General features: G+C 44.4%; 1 protein-coding gene across 1 annotated transcript in view; it reads left to right on the top strand.

Moving 5' to 3' along the window:
- Positions 1–12257, top strand: part of COLEC12 (collectin subfamily member 12) — a 184712-nt gene that overhangs the window by 153370 nt on the left and 19085 nt on the right. The window contains exons 4-5 of the mRNA XM_027525785.1: positions 1336–1434; positions 2638–3684. Coding sequence (XP_027381586.1) covers positions 1336–1434; positions 2638–3684 — 1146 coding nt within the window. The remainder of the gene's footprint in view (positions 1–1335; positions 1435–2637; positions 3685–12257) is intronic.

Raw genomic sequence — 12257 nt, 5'->3', positions numbered from 1 at the left:
CTCACTAATATTTGTTATCTGTAGACTTTCTGACCCGTATGAGACATTGTGGTTCTGACATTGTGGTTTTGACTTGTGTTTCTCTGGTGATGAGTGATGTGGAACATTTTTTCACTTACCTGTTGGCCATCGTATATCTTCTTTGGGAAAATGTCTATTCAGGTCTTCTGCCCATTTTTTAAATTGGCTTGTTTTTTGATATTGAGTTGTATAAGCTGTTTATATATTTTGGATATTAACCCCTATGAACCATATCATTTGCAAATATCTTCTCTCATTCAGTAGGTTATCTTTTCATTTTGTCAGTGGTTTCCTTTGCTGTGCCAAAGTTTTTGAGTTTAATTAGGTTCCATTTGTTTATTTTTGCTTTTGCTTCCTTTGCCTTAGGAGACAGTTCCTAGACATTTTAGAATGATAAATTTATAACCATAGAGAATTCTTCTGAGAATGAATAAGAGCAGTGGCTTTCATTTAACACTGCATCACTAACTTTTCCAGTAATATACATTCAGGAAATGCTGGGGGAAAAGTCTTCTTGGGAAATTATTATTATTTGGAAACCCACTTAGACATCTTCTTGTGAACTGTTGAAGATTCACATGTCACTAAGGAGAAGCAGATTGTCAGGCCTTAGTGGTGAACTCAGGACAGAAAGTGGCAAACACCGTTGACTTTGCATCTCTTTTACTAGGACTTTATGTCTAAACTTGAGCTAGGTGTTCTTTGCTATGGAATCTCCTTGCAGATAAGTGAGTCATACCTGCCAAGAATGGCAGGGAGTCTGAGTGACACAATTTTGTAAATAAATTACAGTGTTATTCTTCCACCTATGGAAATTAAGGGCTTCCCTGAGAAGGAAATGGCACCCCACTCCAGTGTTCTTACCTGGAGAATCCCAGGGATGGGGGAGCCTGGTGGGCTACCGTCTATGGGGTCACACAGAGTCGGACACGACTGAAGCGACTTAGCAGCAGCAGCAGCAGCTGGTGGCTCAGGGAAATGGAAATTAATATAAATGATAATACAGATTGAGGACTTTTATAATACAAAAAAATTTAGTGAGTTCTAAACTATTTCCAGAGTCCCCAGGGCACTACATAATCATGAGAACAGCTAAGAACCTAGAGTTCTCAACCAACTAAACTGCCATTGAGATTTGCAACAAGTATGTTATTTATTTTCCTAAAAGAATGGCTTTTCCCCTAGATTTGATTTCATTTATACTTTTTGTTTTATTCTGCTTCCTTTATTCTGTCATGAAATGATCTCTTGTTGAAACTGAAAGATAAAATGTGAGCAGGTATGTGCATTAATCCATTGATTTCCAAATCTTAGTTGTAGAGAAAATGGACAATGTTACAGGTGGCATGGAGACATCTCGCCAAACCTATGATGACAAGCTCACAGCAGTGGAAAGCGACCTGAAAAAATTAGGTAATCTGCAATGAGCGTGAACTATGAAGTTGAATCCCTGTAACTCAGCGGTCCCTACCTTCTTGGTACTAGACACTGATTTCATGGAAAACAATTTTTCCACTGACCAGGGGTGGGAGGGAGGATGGTTTGGGGATGATTCAAGTGCATTACATTTACTGTACACTTTATTTCTATTCTTATTACATCAGCTCCACCTCAGGTCTTCAGACATTACATCCCAGAGGTGGGAGACAGCTGCCCTAACCCAACTCTATGTAAATGACCACAGTTTTTTTTTTTTTTTTAAGAATGACATGGCTCTAAACTCACATTCACCCAGAAAGACCTTAAACTTTCATGTTGTGTGTTAATCTTTCCTCATGATTTAATTCAAAAGCTTTAAAATTTTAAAATTAGGGACCAATTTTGAAGTTGAATCCCCTCCCCCCCAAAAATACTATTGTGTACCAAATAAAATCTGAAGATCAATCCTGATGAAAAAAAATCACAGATACCCTTTATCAGAGGCTCTTTTATAAAATGCTTGGTAAATTCTTATTTGAAATATTTTAAACTGTACAACGGAGAAGGCAATAGCACACCACTCTAGTACTTTTGCCTGGAAAATCCCATGGATGGAGGAGCCTGGTAGTCTGCAGTCCATGGGGTCGCTAAGAGTCAGACACGACTGAAGCGATTTAGCAGCAGCAGCAGCAAACTGCACAAAATAATTGTAGAAGTTAATTTTAAGAAATAGAAGATTCCAGCCTATTTTATCCTGTGATTTTTCTTCCCCCAAATTTTTAAAGAAGAATTTTGGTGATTTTGAGAAACAGAAGATTCTAGCCTATTTTATTACGCGATTTTCCCCCCAATTTTTAAAAGAATAGTTTTGGTGAACTTAACAAATAGAAGGTTATTGCCTTCTTGTCATCCTTCCTAGTGTTCTAGAAACAAGTAAATTCCTCCTCCTTCCATGAGAAAAGTGTTCACTCAAGTTAATCTTTGCTGGTATTCTGCACCCTTTCCAATTCCTGAGGACCCAGGTCTAACAGAGATGTGGATTACACTAATGCATGCAGTGAGCACATGACACAAGTTTTCTGTCCAACATAAGGCACATTCCAGTTAGGAATAAAACTATTTTATTCTTGGGAATCTGTGACCTTACTCGAACACGTCTCCATCCCACCAACCTGAGTAACATGTGTCTGATTCCAGGGGACCAAACAGGAAAGAAAGCGCTCAGCACCAACTCAGAACTCTCCACCTTCAGGTCGGACATCCTGGATCTCCGTCAGCAACTTCGTGAGATCACAGAAAAGACCAGCAAGAACAAAGATACGCTGGAGAAGTTACAGGCAAGCGGGGACGCACTGGTGGACCGGCAGAGCCAACTGAAGGAAACTTTGGAGAATAACTCCTTCCTCATCACCACTGTCAACAAAACCCTGCAGGCGTATAACGGCTACGTCACGAATCTTCAGCAGGACACAAGCGTGCTGCAGGGCAACCTGCAGAGCCAAATGTACTCTCACAATGTGGTCATCATGAACCTCAACAATCTGAACCTAACCCAGGTGCAGCAGAGGAACCTCATCACGAATCTGCAGCGCTCCGTGGATGACACGAGCCAGGCAATCCAGCGCATCAAGAACGACTTCCAGAACCTACAGCAGGTCTTCCTTCAAGCCAAGAAGGACACGGACTGGCTGAAGGAGAAGGTGCAGAGCCTGCAGACGCTGGCTGCCAATAACTCCGCCTTGGCCAAAGCCAACAACGACACCCTGGAGGACATGAACAGCCAGCTCAGCTCCTTCACAGGGCAGATGGACAATATCACCACAGCCTCCCAAGCCAACGAGCAGAACCTGAAGGACCTGCAGGACGTACACAGGGATGCGGAGAACAGAACGGCGGCCAAATTCAGCCAGCTCGAGGAGCGCTTCCAGCTCTTTGAGTCAGACATTGTGAACATCATCAGCAATATCAGCTACACAGCCCACTACCTGCGGACGCTGACCAGCAACCTGAACGAAGTCAGGACCACGTGCACAGACACACTGACCAAACACACGGACGATCTGACCTCCCTGAACAACACGCTGGCCAACATCCGTTTGGATTCTGTTTCTCTCAGGATGCAGCAAGATTTGATGAGGTCGAGGTTGGACACGGAAGTGGCCAACTTGTCAGTGATTATGGAAGAAATGAAGCTGGTAGACTCCAAGCATGGTCAGCTCATCAAGAATTTTACCATCCTGCAAGGTAAGTGGAAATTCTGAACTTCACGTTGTTATCTATGATTGTAGAACAAATGACCCTAAAACTCGACGATTTAAAACAATAAGCCTGTATTATTGTGTAGTTCCTCTGGGTCAGGGATTCGGGAGTAGCTTAGTGTAAGTCGGTGGTTTGGGCTCAGTATCTCTCATGAGGTTGTAGTTAAGATGATAGCTGGAACTACAGTCTTCTTATTTATCTATTTTTGGTTGTGCTGGGGCAGGGAGGTCTTTGTTGCTGCTCGCAGGCTTTCTCTAGCTGCGGCAAGTAGGGGCTCCTCTCTAGTTGCGGTGCACAGGCTTCTCTTGTTGCAGAGCGTGGGCTCCAGGTGCTTGGGGGCTTCAGTGGTTATGGCACCTGGGCCTAGTTGCCCCGAGGTATGTGGAATCTTCCTGGAACAGGGATGGAACTCATGTCCCCAGAATTAACCACTGGACCACCAGGGAAGCCCTGGGGCTGTAGTCTTCTGAAGCTTTAACTGGGGCTGAGGAGCTGCTTCCAAGATGGCCCATTCATATGGCTCTTGGACTTGTTGCTTATTGGCAGGTAGCCTTGGTTCCTCATCATGTGAAATTGCTTGAGTGTCCTCACAGCAGGGCAGCTGGCTGCCTCCAGAGCAAATGATCCAAGAGAAACAGAAAGAAGGAAGCCAAGATGTCTTTTAGCCTCAAAAGTCACATACCATCATTCCACCATATCCTCTCCTTTAGAAACAAGTCACTAAGTCCATCTCACACTCAAAGGGGAGGGGAATTAAGTTCTATTTCTCGAAGGGAAATAGAAGGGAAGCATAACTAAGAATTTGTGGACAGTGCTTAAAGGTGTTCCATTAAATGTTTGTAAATGAAAGACTGGTTAATTTGGAATTTTTCAGTGCCTAGCTATTTCAGTGCCACAAATTGGGCTCCTTTGGAAGAAAGATTCAATCTTTTAGATCATGGAGTGACCATTAAGAGATTGCTACTTCCAAGTGCCAAGAACAATGGATGACTGGCCATCATAGTAACTGTAAGGCCACAGGGGAGGGAAATGACGTGACTTACATATAAAATCTGAGTTTTACTCCAAACCAGGTCATCTGTGTAAACTGAAAGTCCTTGGACCAGATTAGATCATTTTTGAGCTTTCAGGAAAGCAATAATCGTCAGAATGACTTCACTAAGAAGAAGGCCAATGAACTTCATTTTATTTCCTGACAGTAACAGAGACAGTATATTGTTTAAACTAGGAGAATGAAAAATAGCATATCTGGACTTCAGCGAGGCTCCTGGCAGTGGTACCCTTCAGAACAAGGTGGAGCAATCAGTGCTGGATGAATGATCAATTAATGGGTTTATTGGTTGTATTCGTTTTCTGTGCTGCATAGCAAATTACTAAAAACTCAGCACTTACAGCACCCATTTCTCATCTCACAGTTTCTATGGTCAGGAGTCTGGGCACAGTAGAGGTGTATCCTTTGCTTAGGGTCTTGCCCAGGTACAGGCTCAGTGAGGGGCTGTGGTTTCATCAGAGTCTTGACTAGGGAAAGCCTCATTTTCACACTCCTTCAGGTTCTTGGCAGAATTCATCTGTTGGCAGTCTGGATGGTAAGATGGGCTGTCAGGTCCTAAAGGTCACCCCAGCCCCTTGCCATGTGGCCATCTCAAACCATTGCAGCTTCTTACACCCAGCAAGGGAGTCTCTCTCACTCCAGCCTGCAAAGATAGAGTCTTATATAATGTAGCCTAGTCAAGGGAGTGACATCCCATCACCTTTGCCATATACAGTTGGTCAGAAGCAGGTTACAGGTTCCATGCTTAAGGGGAAAGGATTATACAAGAGCATGAGTCACTGGGAGTCACCTTTGGGTGTGAATGCCATGCTAGTTGAGTGAATATAAAGAGTGATAGTTAAATGAGCCCCTCTGAGCCTGGAAGCAGAGCTGAGTGGCAGATGGCAGGGCCCGCTCAACAGCTTTGCTGGGACTAGCATGAGGACGTGGATGAAGGCCAATACTTGTGTGATGTGAAACTGTGTATACTAACTAACAGGTCAGAGAATCTTGATCCAAAATGATCTGCAGAGGCTGGAACAGTAAAGAGATGCCAAATAAATGAAATGTATGGGGGAGACATGAAAATCCCCATTTGTAGATAGAGAAGACCAAACACAAATGTTGATGGGGGGTGGTGGTGGGACTTAGAGGAAGTGTGCATGAAAAGCGTGGGGCGTTTTAGTAGACTGTAAAGCAACTCAATGTGTCTGCCAGGGAAGCTCATGTGATCTTTTGCTGTATTAATAAAAATATGATATCCAAAATGAGGAGGTGATACTCCCTCCTTTTAGCATGGCAAAACCACTCCCCGAGGATAGTGTGTATGTTGGGGAGTCCGATCAACAGGGGATGCTCACAGACCAGCATGCTCAGAAAAATAGGACCAGGGTGAGTCATGGGGTCTAGAAACCATGTGCCGTGAAGAAGGATCGAAGAACCTGGAACTTTAACCTATAGGAGAGACTGCTTAGTGCGGAATAAGGCAGCTGTTTATAACTATTCAAAAGGCTGTCATGTGGAAGAGATTTTAAATGACATCTGAGGCGCTCCAGAGGGTGAAACAAAGACTAGTGGGTACTCATTAAAGGAAAATAAGTTTTAGTTTTTATGCAGTATTACTTATAAAAATTGCTGTTGCTTGAAAATATAATGGGTTCTGTGAACCGTATGTGTGCCCCAGCTATAGAGGGGCTGGACAATGCCTGTCAGGGGTACTGTAGGTGAGAGTCATACTCTGAATAAAGAGTGGGCTTTCACACAGCCAGACAGTTCTTCAGTGCTTGATTTATTTATTACCTATATTTATTATTTATTTCTTTTCCCCTATTCCTTCTCGACTGAAATTCAGAATGAGGGGAAATCTCAGCAGACTTGCAGTCTCATAAAATAAGTGCTTTCTAATTGTCTCTTAAAGTTGTAATACCCTCAACAATCCTAACATGGTATTCTGGATATTTTCTAGCTATAAATGTCTTTGGAGATGTCATTTCCTTGGAGAAGGGGGACTACAGTCCATGGGGTTGTAAAGAGTTGGCCATGACTTAGCGACCAAACACCACCAATAAATGACAATAAATAGATTAACAATATCTAGATTGAGATATTTATTAACAATAAATAGATTCAGAGCCTGCCTTTAAATGAGTTAATGTTTCCGTTCTGATTATTTTTATCAACTGAAGTTAAGTATGAGTGTAACGAGGGCTTTTCATGAATTACCCCTGTGACACCCACTCTGTAAAGCAGATGTTCAAAAACTCATTGCCAGTTATACATAAGGAAACTAAGGCTTCGAGAGGTTTAAGGAACTTGCTTAAATTTACAGAATGATAAGTAGCTAAACGGGATCTGAGCCCAGACTGTCTGGTGCAAAGCCTGTGATGCGAACCCCATAGATAATCACAGAAAATGCATGCCCTTCCTCCTGGCTGCCCCAGGGGAGTCTATGAGGCCAAGAAGACGGGATTTCACTCTAAGTGTGAGGGGGAGTTTTAAGGAAGGTGGTGACATGACCTGATTTATATTTTTGAAAGGTCATCCTGGATGCTGGGGGAAGAACAAATAACCAGGAAGTGATCCTGGAGGCAGTGGTCCAATGAGGGGTGACGGACCCATTGTGGGTGACTTGGGATGGATGGTAGCATGCATGACCAAAGTGGGTCTTCTCAGTCAGGAGGAATTCTGGAGAGAGAATCAAGGGTAGCCCTGCCCTTCACCAGACAATAGCCTTGACTGGCCTTCTGTGGCTGTGCCTGCAGGGTGAGGAACACATGGGCTGGAGGGGCTGTGAATGTTCAGAGCCCACCCAGATCCCTTCTTGATCACATTTGGTGTGTAAGACCCTAGATTTCTCTCCCCAAAGTGCCCCAAGCCCAAAGGGTACATTGACGGAGTGGAGTGCTGTGGGCAGAAACTGGACACGGGATCAGGCCAGCTGTGAGGAGCTGGACAAGGCTCGTGGATGGATCAGACATGAGCAGGGTGGAGGAATGGGCATCTCCTAAGTGTTTAGCTTGAGCAACAAGGTGGATTCTGGGAAAGATTGAAGGCAGGAGGAGAAGGGGGCGACAGAGGATGAGATGGTTGGATGGCATCATCAACTCAATGGACATGAGTTTGAGTAAACTCCGGGAGTTGGTGATGCACAGGGAGGCCTGGCATGCTGCAGTCCATGGGGTCACAAAGAGTTGGACATGACTGAGCGATTGGACAACAACACCACCAACGAGGTGGATGGTGGTACTGCCCAGGATACGCAGAAAAAAGGCCTGTTTAGACATATTAAGTGGGAGATGTCTCTTAGGATGGGGTTTCTGACTCTCTCTCTGAAAGGCCTCAGAGCTCTGTTTCTAAATGGTATCTTCTTTTTCTCGTTTGCTTTCCCATTTATTTTTTTTAAATAATTAAATTAATTTTAATTGAAGGATAATTGCTCTACAATATTGTATTGGTTTCTGCCAAACATCAACATGAATCAGCCATAGGTGTACCTACGTCCCCTCCTTCTTGAACCTCCCTCCCATCCGACCCCTCTAGGTTGTTACAGAGCCCCAGATTGAGTTCCTGAGTCACACAGCAAATTCCCATTGGCTATCTATTTTACATATGCTAATGTGTTTGTTTCCATGTTACTCTCTTCTTACATCCCACCAACATTTATGCTTGGTCTGTTTGTTAGCTGCGCTTTCTGTGAGTTGACCTGAGAAACTTCTCAAGCCAAGACACCCCCTTTCTATTCAATCGCTTCAACTTCCTCCAGGATGGGAATGTCCACCGGCGATTCCAAGAGAACCAGAGGCGGGAAAGGGATCCAGCTTCCGAATTCCAGTGGTTCCTCCCACACTTCATCTCTGGCACCTTTCCTCTTTCTCTGTACCGGATCTCACCACCAGGGATGAGGGAGAGATGGGATGGAGCAGGAAGGAGCAGGATGGGATTAACATTGGCCTAGGCTGGGAGAAGTCAATGGCACCCCACTCTAGTACTCTTGCCTGGAAAATCCCATGAATAGAGGAGCCTGGTAGGCTGCAGTCCATGGGGTCGCTAAGAGTCGGACATGACTGAAGCAACTTAGCAGCAGCAGCAGCAGGTTAGGTTTGCCTCTGTAAGATTCAGAATACCCTGATACTTTGCAGGAAATTCTTGTGTGACTCGCACTCCAAGAACCCTAATGCTTCTGGCACAGTTCAGCCACAGCAGACATGTGCCTCATTAGGAACTGAAATGTGAAGCTGATGGATTAGATGGCTGAGCAAGATGATCATCTGAAACTAGGTATGAAGTCATGTACTGAATCCTGGAGAAGACTCTTGAGAGTCCCATGGAAGCAAGGAGATCCAACCAGTCCATCCTAAAGGAGATCAACCCTGAATATTCACTGGAAACACTGATGTTGAAGCTGAAGCTTCAATTCTTTGGCCACCTGATACGAAGAGCTGACTCATTGAAAAAGACCCTGACGCTGGGGAAGACTGAGGGCAGGAGGAGAAGGGGGTGACAAAGGATTAGATGGTTGGATGGCATCACTGATTCAATGGACATGAGTTTGAGCAAACTCAAGGAGATAGTGGAGGACAGGGAAGCCTGGCGTGCTGAAGTCCATGGGGTTGCAAAGAGTCAGAGATGATGGAGCAACTGAACAACAACAACAAAATTAAATCCTGACAACAATGATCTCTACTTCCATAAACCCCAGAACCTTACGAAAGGCTTATTTTTTTGTTGCAGATAATGTAACATTTTTTATCCTAATTTGGCACATGGAAGACTTCATACTTCATAAAACACACTCTTAGGCGGCAAGTTCACCTCACACCCTAAGCTACTCCTACAATACATGCAGGTGTAAATCGCATCCTCCTAGTACAACCAGACAATTCCCTGCACCTGCTCTTCCAGGAGGACCACGAGGTTTCGTGGTAAGAACACCAGTTCTAGAGCTGGAGAGCCCTGGAGATGAGTACCAAGTATCTGTCTACCTATTACAGTTATAAGGACTTAATGAGATAATGTAAATAAAACAGTGCAGTGCCTGGCAGAGGCTTAGCTCATATTCATACCCAAGTGTGAGTATGTTCAGTTCCTGTCCAAGTTTTTCCCTCTGCTGTAGCCCCAGCCAGTACATCACCGTGGAAGGCAACATTCCTGCCCACAAAGAACACAGCTGTACAGATGCAGGCTTTAAGGTTGATGGGAGTTCAGAAGTTCTTACTGCTGGTGTCCCGGTGCCCAGCCCTGGAGAGGAATCAGACTGGTGCTGCCAGTCTCTGACTTTCACTCATTTTTGATCCACATTATATATTTACTTTTGGCTCTGCTGGGAGCTACTCTCTAGTTATGGTGTGCGGGCTTCTCATTGCAGTGACTTCTCTCGTTGCAGCACTCAGACTCTAGGACGAGTGGGCTCAGTAGTTATAGCACACAGGCTTAATTGCTCCGGGGCGTGTGGGATCTCCCCAGATCAGGGATCGAACCCATGTCCCCTGCAGTTGGCAGGTGGATTTTTAACCACTGGACCACTAGGGAAATCCTGATCCACGTTTATTGAGTGCAGGCATTCGAAGGCACTGAAGCACACCATGGCCAGTTGGTGAGAAACAGTGGCTTAAATATATCCTCCTCTGTGGACAAAGAGCTTCCATGGCTTTCCAGATGTCTGACTATCTTGAACATGAGGTCAAGAACCAAATTATTCTTGAAAACGATTGCCAAATATCCTGTCTTAAATTTCCTTTTAATTTGTATATTCCTTTTCACCTAAGCACTGCAGAATGACTTTTTCATATGTGGGTGTTAAATAAATGTGATTCATTTCTCTGCGTGAGAAGAAAAATATGTCAGATGATATTACTATTTTTCTGTATCTTCCAACCTGACCACTTGTGGTTCTAAAATAAAAGTCTCCACGATGTTGAGTAGCAGTTAAGAATTAAAGTGGTTTCTCTATTTTCCGTTAGGCATGAGCAGTTTTTTTTGGAAAACAAGTTGTAAAGTTATTTCAGGGGTAGGATACAGGGCTTGGCCCTTCTCAAAGCCTGCAGCTTGGTGGCCAAAGCAGCAACAGCACAGTATTTAAAGTCTCCTGTCCTCTTTAAGATGTTTGTTTAAAGGATTCTGGTGTTTAAGGCTCCTGGCTCTGGAGCCTAGAAGCCTGGGGAGGAGGTTTTGCTGACGGTGCAAACACAGCTGTTCTGAGTTCTGGTCTTGGTCATATACAGGCATTTCTGGAGCCTTCATTCGACAGCTTTACCAGCAACATGGTATCCTGGCATTTCAGAATCCCAAGCCAGGGGAGTTCCCTGGTGGTTCAGTGGTTAGGGCTCCATACTTCCATTGCGCGGGACACGGGTTCAATCCCTGGTCAGGGAACTAAGATCCCACAAGCCACATGGCAGAAAAAAAAAAAAAAAAAAATCCCAAGCTGGGCAGCCAACCACGTGGCCTCCAGTTTGCTGTTCTGTACAGGACATCATGTCTGCCCCACATGTAATGTCACCATTTTCTCGACTCTGAATTCAAGTTATTGCATGGGCTCATGAATACTGTCTTGTCATTTATTTCAGAGCTTTCACTTTTAAGGCACTATCAGTGGCTTATATTTTATTTCATTTTACTTTGACTTTAACAGCTGCCCCCACCAAAAAAAAAAAGATTGAAGTAATACCTAAAATCCTAGGATCATCCAGATGCCAAAACCAATACTGGCATCCCAGGTCCTTGAGGAAGATATACCCCTAGCATTAGTGATCACCTTTGTAGGGGGATCCAGTCCTGACTTTTGAAATGGTTTTAGCTCTTTTTCTTAGTGATTTTTAAAAAGAAATAAATAGCAAATATCTAGGTCTTAAGGACAGAGAAGGCAATGGCACCCCACTCCAGTACTCTTGCCTGGAAAATCCCATGGACGGAGGAGCCTGGTAGGCTGCAGTCCATGGGGTCGCTAGAGTCGGACATGACTGAGCGACTTCACTTTCACTTTTCACTTTCATGCATTGGAGAAGGAAATGGCAACCCACTCCAGTGTTCTTGCCTGGAGAATCCCAGAGACGGGGGAGCTTGGTAGGCTGCCATCTCTGGGGTCGCACAGAGTCAGACACGACTGAAGCAACTTAGCAGCAGCAGCAGCAGGTTTTAAGGAGCAAGCCAAGTATTGTCTTAATGAGCCAAGTATATGAATGAATGAATCCCCGAGTACAGGGCATACAGAGTACGTTTTTCCATAGCCCAGGGTTTGAAGGCAGAGTTCCAGCCTCCGGCTCTAGCTCTGGAGCCGATATTTTCCCAAGGCTGGGGCAGCTGTGGATGAAGACGTGGGTCCTAGCAGTGTGCCTGCTAGGAGTTTATCCACAGCCATGAATATAAAACATTATATTAAACTTTTCAATATAACAGAGAACACATTTGTTTTTTAATTGGAGGATAATTGCTTTACAAAGTTGTATCGGTTGCCCCTCTTGAGCCTCCCTCCTACCACCACCCCACCTCTCTAGGTTGTCACAGAGTGACGGGCTGGGCTCCCTGTGTT

The sequence above is a fragment of the Bos indicus x Bos taurus genome, chromosome 24, assembly GCF_003369695.1.
Source record: "Bos indicus x Bos taurus breed Angus x Brahman F1 hybrid chromosome 24, Bos_hybrid_MaternalHap_v2.0, whole genome shotgun sequence".
In the NCBI taxonomy this organism is placed as follows: domain Eukaryota; kingdom Metazoa; phylum Chordata; class Mammalia; order Artiodactyla; family Bovidae; genus Bos; species Bos indicus x Bos taurus.
This window is presented reverse-complemented; position numbering and strand designations above follow the sequence as displayed.